General features: G+C 37.7%; 2 protein-coding genes across 3 annotated transcripts in view; one reads left to right on the top strand and one right to left on the bottom strand.

Annotated features, from left to right (window-relative positions):
- Positions 1–586: 586 nt before the first annotated feature.
- igfbp6b (insulin-like growth factor binding protein 6b) lies at positions 587–7,419 on the bottom strand. 2 transcript variants are annotated; one of them, XM_015059207.1, is made up of 5 exons: positions 7,331–7,419; positions 5,467–5,976; positions 4,754–4,788; positions 4,070–4,189; positions 587–2,173 (listed from the first exon to the last, which is right to left on the bottom strand). In XM_015059207.1, exons 2-5 carry the CDS (start codon positions 5,801–5,803, stop codon positions 2,060–2,062), a joined length of 606 nt encoding a protein of 201 aa, XP_014914693.1. In that variant the 5' UTR covers positions 5,804–5,976; positions 7,331–7,419; the 3' UTR covers positions 587–2,059. The 2 variants fall into 2 exon arrangements, with proteins under 2 accessions (XP_014914693.1, XP_014914692.1); XM_015059206.1 differs by lacking the exon at positions 7,331–7,419 and having other exon boundaries at positions 5,467–7,315.
- Positions 7,420–7,972: 553 nt separating this feature from the next.
- spryd3 (SPRY domain containing 3) overlaps positions 7,973–19,293 on the top strand; it is a 53,545-nt gene continuing 42,224 nt past the window's right edge. The window contains exons 1-6 of the mRNA XM_015059205.1: positions 7,973–8,065; positions 9,132–9,259; positions 10,439–10,514; positions 14,095–14,219; positions 15,965–16,100; positions 17,230–17,418. Of these exons, the coding sequence (XP_014914691.1) occupies positions 9,132–9,259; positions 10,439–10,514; positions 14,095–14,219; positions 15,965–16,100; positions 17,230–17,418 (654 nt within the window). The 5' untranslated portion in view covers positions 7,973–8,065. The remainder of the gene's footprint in view (positions 8,066–9,131; positions 9,260–10,438; positions 10,515–14,094; positions 14,220–15,964; positions 16,101–17,229; positions 17,419–19,293) is intronic.

Raw genomic sequence — 19,293 nt, 5'->3', positions numbered from 1 at the left:
ATTTTAAAGTCATAATTACAATTTTCAACATCATAAATGACTTTCAAAGTTATAATTTTGAGATGTAAAGTTATAGTTTCAATTTTAAAATCCATATGCTTGACTTCAACATGACTTCAACTTTCAACATCATAATTTTGACTTTCAACATCATAACTTTGACGTTTAGATTTACAAGTTATAAGTAACTTAGGGCACAGACTAAAAACTTAGTGAAGTTTCTGATTTCCAGTTCAGTGAAAGGATTTTTCTTGGTGATATTATGAGGGTCCAATAAACTGTTTCTGAATTTATTTGATATTGATATTACTGCATGTGATAGTAGTTGTATTATGCATGTAATTAAATAAAATTAAACAGCGTGGCATTACTTACTTGCTGCAGAATCTGTATCTGCAAAACTGAACTAATCATTGTTTATGACCTTATCAATACCCCATATTGATGTGAAAAAACTTTCAACAAACATTTTTTACAATATTGCTGCAACTCTATTTCTACTGTAGTTTCTGTTAAGCTACAGTAGTGATGCTGTTTTATTTGGCTCAGCTTTGGTGAAACAAAAGAAAACACTCAACACCAGACGTTCTATTAATATATGTTTATTCTTCTCCATTTTTACTGTCATGTTTTATTTTTGTATTTGCAAATGTTTTACAGGTCCTCTGTGCAGAGACCTATCACCACAGCACACACACTGGCACAACAAGATTGGTCAGAAACAGCATTAATTTCATTTAGTAGCACACAGATTTTGGGGGACTTTTGCAAGGACGCAGCAGAGACATACCATAACACTAATAAATCTTATTTTTTTCTGCTCTTTTCTTGTACTGAAATAAAAAAATTATGTTTTGACTTGCCGAAATAAAACAAAGAATAATCATTCTCATTCTTAACCCCTTAAAAAACATAAATAAAAGGAAAAAATTAAGAGATAAACATGAGTTAAAACCGTTACATGTCATGTACAGCAGTTGAATGGAGCTCTAATGAATGCATTGTGGTCCAAAAAGGCGTCTTCACCCCGACATGAAATAAAATAATCTCTGTATTTAAATAAGAAACTGCTGACAATATAAAAATACATGGCATTGTATTGTAGCTTCATTAAATAAATCAACAATTCATATATATATTTATTTATATATATAAAATATTATACTGACGTGTAGAAAAATATGCCTTACAACTTTTTTTTAAAAGAGTAACAGCTGTAAGCTTTTTGTCTGCCACTTCACCACAAAAATGAAACATATGTACAAAGAAACAACTGATAGGCAGTCAGAATGAACCAATGCACTCTTATAGATATTTTTTCTGACTTGACATGTATTTGTATATCTATATATATTTGATACTATAGGATTCAAGCAGTAATTGATGGCAATACATAATCAAAAATAAGTTAATAATAAAAAAAAGAAGTATTTTTCTGTCATTTATGGCGATATCAGTGTATCTTTGGAGAGCGGGAGAAAGAGGACGGTGAGGGAGACACATTTTTAATTTAAAATTTTTTTTTCCAGACGTTTTTGTGTCACATCACCTGTGTAACAGTATTTCAGCCCACTGAGATCAGAACAAACACAGGCAGTGTCAGCTATCCCTAAAAAGTGAAAAAGGAAGAAAAAGAGGAGAAAAGCCGGGACAAGAGTCAGGGAATACGGAGGCTGTTTTTGTTTTTGTTTTGTCTTTAAATCATCGCTGAGGCAGTTCACGGAGCATTAACACGAGCATGCAGCATGTCACCGAGACTAGGCAGAGGACGCTGCTGCAGCTGTTTGACATTCAGGCAGATGTTACTGTTGCTGATGCTTGACCATAAAAGAGAGTATCTTGCTGCAAGAGACAAGAAACAGAGCGAAAGAGAGGGCATGAATGTGTATTTTCCCCATACGGAGTGGTTTATCCCTGTTACCTCCTGTCCAGGCAGTGTCTAGCACATGCTAAAGCCACCCGCCCTCTTCTCCCGGTGCTCCAGCTCCTCCACCCATCAACCACCACCACCTCCTTCTTCTTCTTCTCCAGGCTCAGAGCAGTCGGGCAGACGCGTCCCTCACTCCCCATCGCATGGTAAAGTGCCGTCCTCTCTGGCACGGGAAGGCACGGGTGCACCGAGCTCGTCTACGCACCAGCAGTGGCCACGCTGCATGCCCTTGGAGGAGCGGCACTATGAGGAGAGAGAAAGAAATGGACACAAAAATGTACTTTTTCATGTATTTTCTTTGGAATTTACAGGGTTTCTGAAGGTTTCACCAAATCAAGTGTAAGACGTTTTAAGACCTTTATTAAGGCCATTAGAAAAAAAAAATTAATGGTGCCTTCCTTTAACAGGTCTATCAGTTATAAGTTATACAAAACATTTACATTCTCATGTGAAAATAGCTGAAGACAGAAGCACAATTCTACAACCGTCCATCTTTGAAAAGCTTTAGTAGAGCCTCCTGCACAACCAACAGAAATGTAGCTGGTGGTTTCCAAGATGTTTCCAGCAGCCATTTTCCAGAGCATAAAGTGGTTAAACCAGCTGACTAAGCGTGCTGGAGCTCAGATACGGTTGCTAGGTGATGGGCAGAACTCGGCTGGGGTTGCTAGGTAACGGCACAGTATGACTCAACAATCAGGAGGTTTTTTTGAAACGGCTTGTTTTCCATACTTCAAAAAACATCAACTAAAACAAAAACAGCTGGATGACTTTTTTTAAGCACTTGAACTATTTTTAGAAGCTGTTGAGACCCAAATGGAAGTACAAAAATGTGCAAAATGTGAATGTTGCATAAGCTTGAAGATTTGTATCACTACTGAAATGTACAAAAGAAAAAAAATCTTAAATAAATAAATCATATGGGCTGGCAACATAAGTAAACCTGCATTTAGCCATGATGGTGGTAAAGAAGCTAACTAGCTTTTACCCTATCAAGCTAGCGGTAGCCGCTACTGCCTCGAGTCACAGAATGTAGTGAAAATGTTTCAGTTACTCAAAGATTTGGGTAATAGTAAAGACCCGTAAGGAAAAATAAATAAAACTAGATATAATATTTCAGATTAAATAGGCCTTCAACAACAAAATTTAAGAGCTATGAATAACGTATTTAAAGTCATTTTTTTCTCAATGAACTTAGGACAATTTAAGACTTTTTAAATGAAACTTAATGATGATTTACCTGATGGTCTGACAAAAAAGCAATGGAAAATCTTAAAAGTGTGGCATGCAGTTGTGTTAAGCCTGTCCGAGTCAACACTTTGTATAATCAATACTGCAAGGTTTCTCCCATCCTTCCTTCCATTAGATGAGTTTTGTTTTTCAAGGTTGGGCCACAAGAGGGCGCTAGATAAGCTCAGAAAGTTGAAGGGTCACCTATAATTTTTAACCTGTTTTTTAATCATAATTATAAAATGTAAATTAATATAACATTGAAATGTTATTTACACTGCGTATCCTTATGACTGGCTCAAAATTAAGCTGCTTTGCTCTTCCAGCTAGCGTAGCAGCATGAAATGGAAAAGTTTCTGACAAGAAACAGGCAGAAGGAACCGTCCAGCAGCCCTGCTGTGGAGGATACCTCTGGAAAAAACCTCAATAACTCACGGCCGACTAAAATCAGAAGATGTGAGGCAGCATTAAACAGATAGTGAATAAAAGCGAGGAACAAAGAATTCTGAAAATTGATGTTAATTTAAATATTTTGCAGCAGCATTGTCTGTGGATTTGCAAAGGGGATCTCCAGTTAGAAGCTAATGCAGTTTTGAGGGAAATGACATGGAAAAGTTTGGAAGCTCTGTGTTGATACTCATTTTTAAAGCATTACCTCACTTGGATTTAGGTCTGGACTTTGACTGGGCCATTTCCAAAACATGAATGTGGTTATTTCCATTATTTTAAGTTGTTTAGGATTTCCAGCATCCCCCCCACAGCATGATGCTGCATCTATCATGTTTGCACACATATAAATGGTTTTACTGGATTTTATTTAGGGTAAAAAGGAGTAAAATAAAAAAAAAAATCCCCCATGCACTCATGCAAATTGTGCAACACTGAACAGAGTAAAGACCTAGAAACCTCTACCTGCTTTTTCCTGTAGAAGCCCCGGGTGTCACAGTTGGGAATGTAGATGTCGCGGTCAGACTGGAAGACCGTCAGCTCCAGTCCCCTCAGGACGCTGTTGAGCAGCTTGCGACAGGGTGCCTGGAAAAAGAGCAATGCAGAGGGCGACTTTAAAAGCCCCAGGGAGGCAAAGACAGACTGGGTGGCATTTAAAAGCTCCTGGCTCCCCTCAGAAATCCTCCGTCGGTGTTGGATTAGCAGCCGTTTTGCATCGTAACAAGCAGGATCATTTATGTGTATCAGATGTCACATATTGTGTCACATTATATAACGTTTTGTTATACAATGCTTCAGCTTTTCAGGTCACAGAAATGACTGTGCATTTTCTGGTGTGAAATGTGACTGTGTCATCTCTTTCAGCAACACACACACCACTTCTGAACATACAGACTTCTCTTCTGTTTGAAATAAATCTATGGCTGCAGCAGCCGAGTCCAAACTTTCCTGATTCACATCATGCTCAATTAGTTCTGCCGCATAGCAGCACACACATCATGCACCATAATGCATGGCGTGTGAGCAGCGTGTGTACATGTCGCTGCAACACCCTGAACAGCAGCGGATCCGTGAGGAAATGAATTGCACTGCATCTTTCTTTTTTTTTTTTTTACTTTGCAGAGATATACAAGAAGGGCTTAAACTTACTTTTTCAAGGTCGCCAAAGTGTGAGGGATGTGGACCTGGGAGGAAAGGAAACGCCATGATGAGAATGTGACATTAAAACAGCAGCACTCTCCATTTATCAATTTATTTTACAATTTGCGATGGACTGCTGTATCTTTGCGCTAAACAAGTCTGCTGAAGACCTCCAGCTGTGACTGAGCATTGATTACCATCAGTACGCTCCCTTTTTTCATGCCGGTTAATCGCAGTATCTCAGTTTGAACAGCAGATGGTGATCACTGCAATAAATAGCAGCCTGATCAGGATGTAGGTGACACTGTGACAGTTTCACATTCCATCCGAATTCCCTACGGAGAGGCTGAGTTGTAGGACAAATCATTGTCATGAGCCCTGGCATTGGCAATGGATGATACATCTGGATGTGTTACAGCTAAAAAAATAACCCTAAAATCATTTAAATAAATGCAAGCATTTACATCTTTACAGGCAAACTGATGCTGAAACTGAACCAAGAGTGTAATAGTTTCTTCAAAGCAGCAGAATCATGAATGAGTTTCTATCTATGGTGATTCCAGAGATGCGTTGGCTAGACACTAACTGGTGACACAGCATCACATGCATGCAATAAAAGAGCGAGTCTGCAGAAATGCGTGCAGTATCCATTGTAATATAACACTAAATGTCAAGCTGAGTCAAGCTGAGTCTTTATGTGATTTCATGCACTTGTGTCTTACCTGTGGGGTGGGGCTTCTCGGTGGGACTAGTTCTGATGTGCTTGGCGCAAACGCCTCGTCCCTGCAACAGAGCCTGCAGGGGGCTGTGCTCCCTGGGTGGGGGCACGCAGCGGAGCCCCTTGGCACAGCTCAGGGTGTACACGCCACACGGCTCCCCCTGGGCCAAAACTGTCGTGCTGCCGGCGACGTCGTGGTCCCTCGGGGGCCGGCCCGCCCCCAGGGGGTCCTTGCAGGAGGGACAGACCTTGAAGGGCCCCCAGCGGCTTCCCCCGGCCCAGGATCCGCAGTGGGCGATCAGCAGCAACACAACAGCCGTTAAGTTAGAAAGGAGAGGCATCTTCTGTTCAGGTCTCAGGTTCTGCACACTGTCACTCCCTGTCAGTTAAATGTGGTCGATGCTATTTCTGGATGTATATCACTCTTGTCTTTTTTTTTTTTCCCTGCTTTCCTGCGTCCGTTTCCTGCTCCTAAAACAGTAGATTTCCTTGGCGCTTTGCCGGCTGAGTCCCCCTGCAGTGCCAGAGGACACAAATGGAGATTGAGAGAGACACAGCAAAGCGCCAGCTTTTAAAGATCTGAAAGGCGGTGATCGGGAGTGAGTGAGTGAGTGAGAGAGAGGGAGAGAGAGCACAGTTATGACACCTTCAGGGGCTGGGACTCAAAGAGAGAGAGAGAGAGGAAGAGAGAGAAAAAGAGAGAAAGAAGGAGGGGGGAGTAAAGGAAGGGTGGATTATATTCCTTTTAGAAATGATCAGAATCTCTCCACCCAATCACCATTCATGCTAATCTGCTCTGTCAACACGTCCAGAATCACTTGGTCAGTTCTGTGTAGTTTAATTTCAGTGTCAAAGATCCATCTTGAAGGTTCGCCATGGTAACAAATATAAATGTTCAGCACATGGGCGTCCACTGCAATGCTGTTCCCCCACTGCAAAATGCATATCCAACTCTAAGTTTTTTTTCCCGCGGTGGAATCCTCTGTAAGATTTCCTGTCTAAACATGTAACTGAGCTCCACAAATGTAATAATCCCTAACAATCTTTATGTTTAGGACTTTACAGAACAGTGACTTAATGACTCAGACGTTCACGTACTGATATAAGGTAACTCTTAAACTATAATCGAGAAGATTAAATGCATCCTGGGGAGCAGTGAAGCTTTGCAAACCACTAAATGTAGCTTCAGAGTTTTAAACAGCAGTGTCCCTGCAGCTGAAAGCAGAATTAAAAGGATTCAATGCTGTTTTATTTATATACTGCCAATTTACATCAGTTATAATCCCAGAGTACCATGCAAAACAAACAGATCTGATTCATATACAGCTACAGCTCCAAATGTAATAGGAAAGCAGAGTCATTTCTGCAAAAATGTACACAAGATAATTTAAAACAATAACATGCAAAGCAATTAGTTTGGATTGTACACTCAGTTTTTAATGCAGATTCTTATCCTGCAGCGACTGATCCTGACTCTTTCAACTGCCATGCAGTTAAAGATCGACTGCATCAAAACTGACATACAGCAAGATTCTTATCTGATGCAGAAAGACACAAACTCTGCTTCACAATAAACCTGGAAATCAATTGCGATTTTGTGAGAAAGATTTTGCATGACATTTTCAGCCAAGATATTTCCATCTCAAATATCCTTGTTACATGGTAAAAGTTCTTCAGTTAAAAACATTAAAGTTATGATGCTCGAAAGGAAAAGTTGACAAAGTGGATCCTTTGGCAGTAACACCCTGTATTAAGCAGCTTTGCCATGACACAGCATGAAAATAAAACATTCTGAAAGTTAAGCGTTAGACTCGATGCCAGGCGTTGGTCCTATGGATCCAGCAGAGCGCAGTGACTCAGTGACTGACCTGTTCCTGCTGAAACACTGGGCTCCATGGGGATGAAATCTGCCTCACCATCAGCCGCCTGGTGTCCGCATTATGTTTGGCATGGAGTGCACAAATCACCTGCCGCCTTGTGTTCCCATCAGTTCTCAAGCTTCTGCAGGGTTCATATCAGGAGAATGTTCCACAGTTCTTGCCAGACCAGCAGGGGCCTTCTTTTCCACTCTGCTTTGGATTATTCTTTTTTCTTCCTTGCTCAATCTCTCTCTGGTTCCAGTCTAACCCCATCTGGCTCAAAAAGTATTTCTTTTTTCTGTTTTAAAAAACAAACAAAAAAAATTCCCACTCTAACCATCTGGTTTAAAGCAACCCCAATTACTGTTATAATTGCTTTATTAATAATGCATTTTAAGGTAATTAAACCTCCAGTGATCATAAAATGCCATTATTGAAGCAAACTGGTCGAAACAAAAATGTGGAGAAGGAAATAATTCATAATAGTGATAAATATCAGGATTTTTTTTGTCTCCATCAGATGAAATCAGGATGAACCCAGAGTGTCGCATACACACTCATCCGGGAGTCAGGATTGGTCAAACCCTTCACACAGTTTCTCAACTCGTGCTCCTATTGGCTGTTGAAAAGAAGGAGACCGTGACGTCAGTGGGAAGCGCCGAACTCCAGTTTCCAAAGTTTAGAGTGATGCTAAGGTTAGCCGATGGACGGCAGTAAGCCTCCGTCCTCATTAACTGCGCACAGGTAAGCGACACACTCACCGTTACCTGAACGCCTGACGGTGTGGAGAACGGTTTCCTGCTTAGGATATATTTTATCTGTAATTTTGGTTTCTTACGAGGAACCAGACCGCACCATGCTAACCGCTAACGATGCTAACCCGGATTTAGCTTCACTAAGTTCTCCATTCTTCCGCCACCGAGGAGCCGTTAGCTGTCTGTTTGAGATGCTATCCAGTTGAATAATGGTGTTAGATTATTAAAAATAAATTGTCGTGTTTTTATTTCTGATGGTCAGCTGGTAGAGGATGCTGGCTGTCGGATGTAAACAGAGACACGCCCCCTTCTCACCGTCAAATTTCACGTTTCCACTGTTAATATTTGTGGAGGGTTTAAACTACGGAAGAGGATTAGGGTCACTGAAAAAAAACAATTAAGTCAGACTTAAAAAAATAATAAATAAATAAATTTGAGAACAAAGCCAAATTTCTGAGATTACAATCTAAATTCTGAGTGGGGTGGAGGTCGGGAGGTGGGTAATTTTTTTTTATTTTTTCTCAAAATTTAGACTTTTGAATATGTAGGACCTTCTTGCTGCAACAACAGTTCTACTTGCTCTATAGTCCCATTTTCCTCCTCAATATTTTGTTTTTCTGACTCACTGATTCATAAAAAAGAAAAAGGGTGTTTTACAACATGTTTGCACTATAAGTAAGTTGATACACTAAAACTAAAATTTTTATTAAAGTATAGAAGTGTACAAGAGAATCTATATTTTGCTTAGGATATTCTGTTCCTTCTTTGAATTGTCAAACAGTTTTTTTTAATAAAGCTGACGGTTTCAACAGTGCTGTTTCAGTATTTGTAGAACCTACAGATAATTAGACTCCACTACTATTCAGGCAGGTTCAAAGTTATTGCTTTATAATCAAATGTCCAGACTTCTATTGAAATGCTGAAAAAATATCTAGAAATTTGAACCTGGAAAATTATGGAATAATATGGAGAAATATGAAGCTTGTTGATATCTCGAAGCTAGCTCCCTGACAGATTGTTTTTCTATTCTTTTTTCCCCTTTGGTCTTCATTCAGATGGATGACATCAATGTTTTACACCACAGATGCCTTCTCAATTTGAGGCGTAGAATTCGAGACATAGAAGATGGTTGCCCAGCCCAGGATCGATGCATGAGGTTGCAGAAGGACGGAGACACACTTAGGTCAGCCTCCCTGTCAAGATGTAATCATATTATTTTCATGGTCATTTATCCTCTCTTCTTAATGAATATTAATGATAGCCATTTACATAGAAGTCAGGACTGATGATGATCAGGATTCATTTCAAGAAACATTTAAAACATGCTGACCTTACTTGGCCTATCAAAAGTATACACCACTCTACCCATTTGGTCATGTTTAAGGAATTACTTTTCCAAACTTTGGAGCCCATATTTTTACAAAAGATGGAGGCCATTGGCTGGACCTATAATTTTATTGCTTTGATTGGTAAATAAAACTGAAACCCTTTTTGAAGGATTGTGTAGTTATCCTTGGGCGTCCAAACATGGTGGGACAAAAAATAAACAAGAGAAACATAACACTTTTGGAAAGAGATCAGAAGGAACTGACTGAGTCTTCTGACTCCCATGTGTTCCTCCTTTTCGTCCTAAGGTTTATTTTATTTTATCCTAGTGCCACTGCAATTATTCTAAAATTATAAATCTTAGAAGTTGCTGCTTTTCAACTTTTATTTTAAATCTCTAGATTAATGCTTTAGAATGCATTTTGAAAAATGTATCTAGGGAAAGCTAAATGCACTAAGTTTTGTCAAAGTTATCAAAAATGCTTAATTGCTAAACAAAAACATTGCAACAAAGGACTGGTTATAAGTCTTAAGGTGTCTGATGCAAACAGTAACAATGACTATAAAATGATTGAAAACTCCTGTTTTAATAATTGTGTTTTATTTTTAAATCCTTGTGAAACACACCTTTCATGAATTTCTCTTAAAAAAAAAAACTCCAGCAGTCTCCAAAGGTTTCTGATTTGAGCGACTGAGAATCTTGACAGAGTCTCTGGAAACCTAAGAAGCTCTGAAATAGAAAAGTGGAAGTTTTATTCTGTATTGCTGTAATGTAATACTTGTTTACAAGTTAAAATCAACAACAGTAGACCAGTAAATCCTAATATGCAAAAGAAATGCTTCAAACAGACTGTGAAAAATATGTTTGTGGCTATTATTTCAAATCAGCATCCTGGTGAATAATTCCTAGACCCATTTCTCATTACATCTGTCTACCATGTTGGTGAATATACTTCGATCAAGGGTTTTCAGTGAGCTGATGTTTAGCTCAAACAGAAACTGGGCCTATTGTTAACCTGTAATTTCCTCCCTGTAGTTACCAAGGGAACTCCGAGGAAGTGGGTTGCTATGTGGCTGGCCTTCCTTTATCAAAGGGAAATTGCTACTTTGAGGTGAGGCACCTTGATGTGTTGCGACTGAGCTGCCAGATGTGAACTGATCACTTTAGTTTATGTTTAATTTGCTGTAATTCCAATTGATGCATGGTATGGCGAGCCACATTCCCCACACCATCATCCCTGGTTATGCCCAGGAATGCTTTTCCATCCAACAAGCAATTTTAATCATTACAGTCCAATTTTTGGCATTTTTTTCTCAGCTTTATATTAAATTTAAAGTAGCCCCCCAGGAGTTTAAGCTCACCATTGAAAAACCACTACCCCAAATTAGGTATGGGTGAGTGTGAGATTTATGTTTTATTGTAATTTGCGTAGTTAAAATTACTCATGCACACGCTCACTGACCATTTCGTGGCTAAAAAGGCATCTCATGTAATGTCTGAAATGTCTGGAGCATCATAGGAAACCCTGACTGGATCGACCTCCATTAACCCTGATGTGAACTTCAAGTTAAGCCAAAACGAGATATATGTCTAGCCCTGAAACTGAAATCGGTTCTGTAACAGATAGGGATGCAAGTTATTGATAAGTTCATCGATTAATAAGTTAATCGAAAGTTGATAAATTAATCCACTAGATTATTACTACTCAAAAACCTGAGTTTAATTTTGTACAAAGAGGGCCAACCGTCCTATATTTTCATAATATGCTTAATAATAATAATAATAATAATAATTAATTAATAATACATTAGATTTTATCAGTTTTGTGTCAGCTGTATTAAACAGTGACAACATAAAGTTGTGGTTTTCTCACATTAACATGATTAAAGCATGGCCTCTTAGCAGCTGAATAGAAAAATAAAAGATGAAAAGAATAAAATATATGAAACACTTACAGAGACGCAGCTCGGCTGAATGAGCGCTATTAATATGAAACTTAAGGAGCTTGTCGAGTGTTTATGTTTCAAAACAGAACCGCATAAAGCACATTTTCCATCCCACATTTTCTGTTTGGACCGTTCTGTGGCGCCCGCCATCTTGTATCAACTGGCTCTGCTTAGTAATGACCAGCGGCGCCCTCTGCTGGATGGCAGCCAAACTACAACATTAAAAGAAGGTGCAAGCGACATTATAAATTAGTCCATTGGAATTAATTTAATCTAATAAACCATTAATCGACGATTAATCGGAAGTTAATTAATTATTTGCATCCCTGTAATGTTTGGGTGAGAGAAAAGGAAAACTATTTATATTGGCTGTGGATTCTTTGACCTTAAAATAGAGCTGAAGTTGGCTCAGTAGTGGTAGTTGGACCAGTCGGATAACTCGTGACTGGGCGTTGTGCATCTTTTCTACACACTGCTCTTAGTATGTCACATTTAACCTTTTTGTAGATTAAATACATGTCAAATTTCCCCCACAATAACGATGATAACAAACGACTGTCTCATTTTGAGCTTCGTGGATCTCCCTGACATTTAGAACAAGTAGATTTTACCTGGGTCATAACCCAGAGGTTGTGCTACATTATTCTCCATTCTGTGACGCACATGCTGTCAGTTTCCAAGATATCTCTGAAATTTGGGAGCATTTATTTTGCTAAAGGTCAGACTTCTGTCGACATATGCGTCACTGCTTCCCTCATTTCTCCTTGTTTTGCTTTCACAAGGAATCCGTTTCACCCCGGCTGTCAGTACTCCTCTGGTTTTTTCAGGTCTTCAGGCTTTGATTCCTGCTGAACAGCTGCTCCATTTTGCTTGTTTTAATAGTTTTTCCCCCCCGCTCATTTTAACCTAATGGCACATTACCAGCAAATTCCTGCACCGTATGTGATTGATTTCATGTTTTTGTGACTTTTATTTAAATCATACAGACAAAGGAAATATTATGACAGGGTGTGTCGAATACTTTCTTTCAAGTGCCAAACTGAAAATAAAGAAGTGAAGACAGAAAAGGTCCAAACATGTGATACATTTTTTAGATATTTTCCATGAAACCAAGGTTTCTCTCAAGGTGAACATGAGATTTTAGTGTTTGGCTGTACATCTGGGTAGCTGATTGTTAATGTTGTTACTAATGAAATTATCTTAGATACAACAACCACCAAACCTTTTGGTCCATGGTTTAGATACATATAAAACCTCAAACTCTTAGTTTGTTTTCCTAGAAAGTTTGGTTTGCTTGAGGTGTGAATGCAAAATCAAACCAAAAAAGTGAACTCTGGTCTGACAAACCTCAGTCTTGTTTCGGTTCAAGGGAACGCTGGTGCGATTCCAATGAATATTTGAACATTAAGCAGACCGGAGACAGCCCCAAAACAGGAAATGGACTACAGTGCAAGGCATTCTGGGTAAATACAAGCAAAACAAACGAGCTAGCCTAGCGCTAGCATGAGAAATGGTATGTGGTCTTTACCAAAGAAAAAGAAAAATCTTATGACTTTTGTTTTAATTTTGTGAAGACGGAAGTTGCACTCAGTCTCTTCTTCAGAGATTTTTGTGTCATTTCTTTCAGTAGTTCTTGGATCAGCACCCCCGCAGGCAAGGAGGTGAACAGTTGCTCAAAGGGTTTGGCTTGCTTGAAACAGTGCAGTGTGAAAGTGAACCGCAGCAGCTGAAAATGTTACAAATGTTACAACGTTGGTCCTTAATTGAACCGAGTCTACCAGACTATCAGGTGTGAAAACACCCAGAGGACGAGTGAGAAACTGAGAAAGTCAGCTAAATGGAGACTTTGTGATCCCAAGATGCCACTTTTTTGTTTTGCTTACTTTGAATCTCACTGACTTTTAGATTAAAGTTGTAACACAATTTTTTTTTAACATTAGAAAGTGTTTTGGCAGAGCTAAGAAGGTGTGACCTTTGAACTTTATTTAAGTACGGTAGATCTGTCAGGAATGGGCCAAAATTCCAGCAATCTACTAGACTAAGACGCTTGTTGAAAACAAGAAGTTTTGCAAACAATTTACACAGTGTGAAAGGTATTTCTACCATTTTTATTGAAATTGTTTTGATGTAGAACTAAAACAAATAATCGACTTTATCATGATTAATCAATTCTTGAAATAACTATCAGCTAATTCAATTAATGATTAATTGTTAACTGTAGTATATTAAAAACTACTAATAAGCACCTTTTGCTACTCAGTTGTTAATTAGTTAATTCTAAATATACACTGAATTGATATTAAGTCAAGCAGAAAGACCTGAACTTTTCATATGTTAATATTAGAAGTTTTTTTTTGCTGCAGATGCATTTTCTGCTACAAATGATCAAGCGGACACTAAAGGAATTCTGTGTTATTGCATTTTAGGCGATGAAATGTTAATTTTTTTACTTAAAAGTGGAATTTAATTATTTGTTTATTTGCATCTTTTTATGGATATCTAATGTTGTATAAAAATGCTTAAATTAGCAACTTTCTTTATCCGATAATCAGTAACTAAAATAAAATTATTGCAGCTCTATTCTAATGTTTTACCAATGGAAATGGTTTGAGAAAGACAGAAGAGAATGGTTTTTGTGTCTTATTTGTATTTAAATATCCATTTCCAACTGTTTGCAAGCAAGCCTGAATTGTATTTGTGAAATAAATGACCTTTAATTGGTGCCATCTTTTCGTGCATCTGTAGGTAACAATAGTGGACACAGGAGTGAGGGGAACCATCGCGGTGGGCCTGGTGCCTAAATTCTACAGGCTGGACCACCAGCCTGGCTGGCTGCCATACTCTGTAGCTTACCATGCTGACAACGGCAAGTAAGTCGACCACAGATCTCCTTACCCAGCGGAGGAGCATTTGGTTCCTGCATCAGCTTAGACAAACTCATTTTCCTGCTGTACATCCACAAAAATACACCAGTAATCCTTCAGCGCTTTGACGCTGTGATTCTAAACCGATGTTTCTCACTTATTTTCTGCCATGCCTCCCCAAGGGATCATAAATTGCAATACTGTTTATAATCTCATAATGTTTAATGGTTTATCTCTACAATTCACTGGCACCAGCATAATATGACCTGATTATTAAAACAGATTAATAAATTGAGCTGTAACGATTTAAACATTAAATTATTGCAGATTGATTTACTGTTCTAAGTCAATCAATCAAGTTTATTTGTGTAGCACATTTCAGCAACAAGGCAGTTCAAAGTGCTTTACATCATAAAAATACAAAGTCACAGAACATACAGTCAGTAACTGAATCTTTATATTTTGTCAAGTGTTCGTTACACATCAAAATGTTGATTTTCATTTATAATGTTTCAAAAAGCAAGTCTCAAAACAATTTCCAACTTCAGTTTTTAACTGTATTAGTAAAATTTAATCAAAACTACTCAGTCTGTGTGATTTTAAATTGCAAATGTTTCATAGTAAAACTTTTTAAAATTGTAAGCAGTTGTAACTTATGAGCTTCTTATGCCTCTTCTTTTTCAGTAGCCATATAGCTTTTTAAAATGTTTTGTGCAAAATGTACAACAATATTCCATGTTGGAAGAGATGAAATATTTTGCATTCACCGTAAACATGCTTAGGGCCAGACTAAACATGTTGTTTTGTTTGTTAGTTTGTTTTTAGTACGAGAATAAAATTTTAATTTTATGAGAACTCTACACCAAATTATGTTAAAATGATGAATACTGACCATTTTGTGCCATTATAGTTGGTATTGGTTTTACAACAAAGGAAATACTTAATCTTTTAACACATAAGGATTAAGTTATTATCTCTAGCAGGATTATTTAAATGGCTGAGTCCGTTTTGAGGAAAGAACCCCAGACTTGATGCAGATTTGTTCTTTGTTACAAATGATCAAGAAATCGCTAAAGGAATGCCTTGTTGCTTTTTAGGCAAGAACAAAAGTTTATTTTCTTATTTTAAAAAGGAGTTGAATTGTTTATTTGCATCTTTTAAATGGTTAAGTGGTTAAATGAAAAATCTGCAGTGTGTGCCAATTCTTTTTGTCATAATCAATTATTACAATAATCTTCAGTTGCAGCTTTAGTGTTTTCTCCTTCTGTTGGATGCAGACTAGTTTCATGACCCTGTCTGACCCGACAGAGACTAAACCACTGTGGCCCACCAGCTGTTTGCAGTTTGAGGTGCTTCACAGTTTATTAGAGAGCTTAGTCAGATTCATGATGTTAGCAGAGTTTGGCAGCCGTTGTGTAAAACTGAAAACTAAGCCTGTTTTTCTGGCGCAGACAGCTGTAGGGTGAAAAGCAGCTCCTTGTAATGATCTATGAGCAGTCTGTCCAGACCAGACGGGGGACATTGACTCATGACGCATCCTCCACATGCAACAGAAGATTATAGGAATACAGATGAAAGAGTACCCAATTGTTTTAAAACCTCCTTATCAGTCTGGCTCTGAATCCTCAATTATTTGCTGGGCTTCCTTGTTTGTTTTTTTCAGTCAGCTTTTACATGTAAAATGAGAACCAGAATTAGTTATCAGTTCTGTTCTTAACTGGATTTATTTATTTAATGTGTTTGTCTTACAGGCTGTATAATGGTAACCCTGTTGGAAAGCAGTTTGGGCCAAAATGCGCTCGTGGTGACCGCATTGGCTGCGGCATACACTCAGAAAACACAGAAGCTGGTCTTATTACTGTCTTCTTCACCAAAAATGGCAGAGAGGTGAGTTTTCCCCAAGGCTTTCAATGTTTGCAATGTCTGCATGAAACAAATGAACATTAAATATTACTAAATTATACTGTCTTGGTATATAAGTAAATGCATTAAAGAGGCAGTTCTATCTATTTTAGCTTATGCCAACTATATATTAAAGGAGAATCTAGATTCCTTACTCTTATTTTCCTGATTTTGTTAGGTTATTTTCACAGCTGCCATTTTTGATCCACTTTAATCCGACTCTAGTTTGTTTGCCTTAGAAAGTCAGATTCATTAAGGCGTAATCAAACTCTGATGCGAACCAAAAATGTGAACTCTGGTCTGCCTACAAACCCAGATCTGGGTTCAGTTGAAATGAACTCTGATGCAGTTTGAATGTTTATGTGAATGGAAAATGGACTTCTGGCATTCTGGGTAAATACAACGAAAACAAATACATGCGTCTATCGCTAGCGGGAGAAATGTCTCATGTTTTTTTGTCAAAGACAACAGAAAAATCGTTCAACCACTAAAATCTGATGCTACTCCATTTTGATTTATATTTCATGAAAATGAGGTTTTTGTGTAATTTCCTTCATTGGTGCTTGGTACAGCGCCACCACTGGTCAGGAGGGGAACAGATTTTTCAATAGTTTGGTTTTATTGACAGTGCAGTGTGGAAGTGAACCGCTGCAACTGGAAATGTAATAAACGTTGTAATTTTGTTTCCCAATCGAACTGAATGTATTGGACTAACAGGTGTGGAAATACCAAATAGATAAAAAAAAACAAAACAAGAATATACAGAGAGAGAGAAAGAAAGATGGTAAAGGACAGATAGAGAGGTACTTTTGGTTTAGAAATGTTTTCCCTTCATAAATGTATATTGTTAACTCTAATTTCTAAAATATGTATTTAATATCACAGAATAAGATGTATTTTACAATAAAGTCAAATACAATTATCAGAATATTAATAATAAAGCCAGACAATATAAATGCCAGACAATTAAAATGAGAATGAATTTCAAAGAAGACATTTAATGCTTAATTTTCTAAAATAAAAAAGAAATAAATACACACTTTTGTTATACATCTGTTGTTTTTATTGATTTATCAGACATTTTTTAAGTTTATTTCCTGTCTGTCTTGTCCAGGTGGGTTCAGTAGAGGTTCCTGTGTCGTCTGAGGGCCTTTACCCGGCTGTAGGTATGCACTCCATGGGGGAGGAGGTGAAGGTCGACCTGCGGGCGGAGTGGCTCTTAGAGGAGGATGATACCATGATGATGGTTGACAGCCATGAAGATGACTGGGGACGGCTCCATGACGTCAGAGTCAGCGGCTTGGTAGGAAACAGAAAATGCCGTCTGTTGGACTTCCTTTATTTTTTTATGGATTTTAATCATTTCTGTCCAGCAGTGTGACTCTGAATAATTATTGTCTAATTGTCAAAAGATTTACTTTCATAAATAGCAACAATGAATTATAAAGTAAATTGAAAAAAATAATAAAATGATAAAATTTAGAGACTGTTTTTATTTACAATAAAAATGGCCTGTATGCTAAACAGCTGCAGCATTAGAATCCTGCTTTAAAACATTATATGAATGCCATCAGATTGTTAAAATGGCAACAGATTTATTTGGCTGCATAAAAACAAACTTTGTGTCTTATGTATCATGATCTCGGTTGTGCTGTCAATCAACTTGTATCACCGTTCAGGTTCACTATTATAATGTTTGCAAACAATTTGACTTAAAAGCCAATTCATTATATTGTTTGTTTTTATGTGGATATTGATTATATCATAGTGTTTATTTAATGTTGTACAAAAAACTGTATTGATTGTATATAATTTTACATATTCCCATATATTGGAAGTCTTGGTTTTTATTGTTGTTTAACTTTAAAGAAGAAAAATACCTATGAATACATTTTTGTTCAAATATAAAAATAATTTGTGTAAAAATTATCTGCATTTTAGTTTTAGCACTGTAGTTTTAGTTTTGCTAATAACTGTGTATATTCAGACTGAACATGTGATCATAACAGTACACAGGAAAGGTTTTATCTGGGGGAAAAAAAGCCTCAAGATGAGTTTGTCAAGCTTTTTTAAGTTGGATATGAATTCAAAATTATTCCAAATAGGATTAAAGGAGCAGAGTCTCATCTCCGCTGCAGATTTCATTAAGTATTTTTGCTTTGTTGTGTTCTTAGGGACCATGGAAACATTTCCCCCATTTTGATTTGCGCGTGTGCATGCAGCACTTTTCCAGCCTTTGTGGTTTCCGTGGAATTACCAATCTGTCGTTTGGTTGCAGTAGATGCTTTGCATCTCTTAAGCTCCTCCTGTGATTTCACCCGCAGCGCCTCTTTAATCTTTAGCCTATACCGTGGAAGAGTTTTTACACGTTCCTGTTTATGTAATCACTGTTCCGTATAATGGCCATCTTTACAAATTAAGAAACGGGGAGCAAGTTGACGGGAAGATAAATAGCAAATCTGACTGGTATGCTTTTGATGAGGCATCACTGACACATTCAAAAGCACAAAAAACACAGAGTAAAGTAGTGATGGTAGTGACTTGTCTACAGCTAAGTCTTTGCTTTTGTGAACAGTTTACATTACGATACAGAGGACGGACGCTCCTTTTTAGAGCCGAAATTCATCTGCATTGTTGCCAAACACTCAAAAACACCAAATCTTACCAAGTATTTTTGGTCTAATTTCTTCACTTGAAATAAGACAAAACTAACATACAAGTTCAACAAGATGTTAACCTTTGCAACTATGTCATTTAATCACTCAAGGCGCCATGATTGACCTCAGAAGTCATGGACGGGAGTATTGAAGAGAGCAACTGAAATAGTTTTCCCAAGTTGTTTTCTCCAGTTTATTCATGGCTTCTACTTCTTTGAGTCAACTAATTTGTTTGTGAGTGTAACACACAAAGGTTGGAGCTCATAGATGGCGGTGTTTACAAAAGTTGCAAATAGCTAGCTTAGAAACCGACCCGTACCTCCTCTCTACTGATGTGTTGATCATCTCAATTTGATGCAGAGTTCACTATAAACTGTCCTCCACTTATGCTCTTCTTTTCCATTTTGATCCTTAAAAATTGGTCATATTTGAGCTTTAATGTGATCGAGCTCCATTACACCTTCGTGCTCCATTACAGCTGTGAGCTCAAAGTTCACTGCATTCTTAATGTCTATACTCAT

This window comes from Poecilia latipinna, unplaced genomic scaffold, assembly GCF_001443285.1.
Source record: "Poecilia latipinna isolate Pla-1442-1.1 unplaced genomic scaffold, P_latipinna-1.0 Scaffold1612, whole genome shotgun sequence".
In the NCBI taxonomy this organism is placed as follows: Eukaryota; Metazoa; Chordata; class Actinopteri; order Cyprinodontiformes; family Poeciliidae; genus Poecilia; species Poecilia latipinna.
The sequence above is the reverse complement of the archived record's forward strand: the minus strand, read 5'-3'. Positions and strand labels throughout refer to the sequence as shown.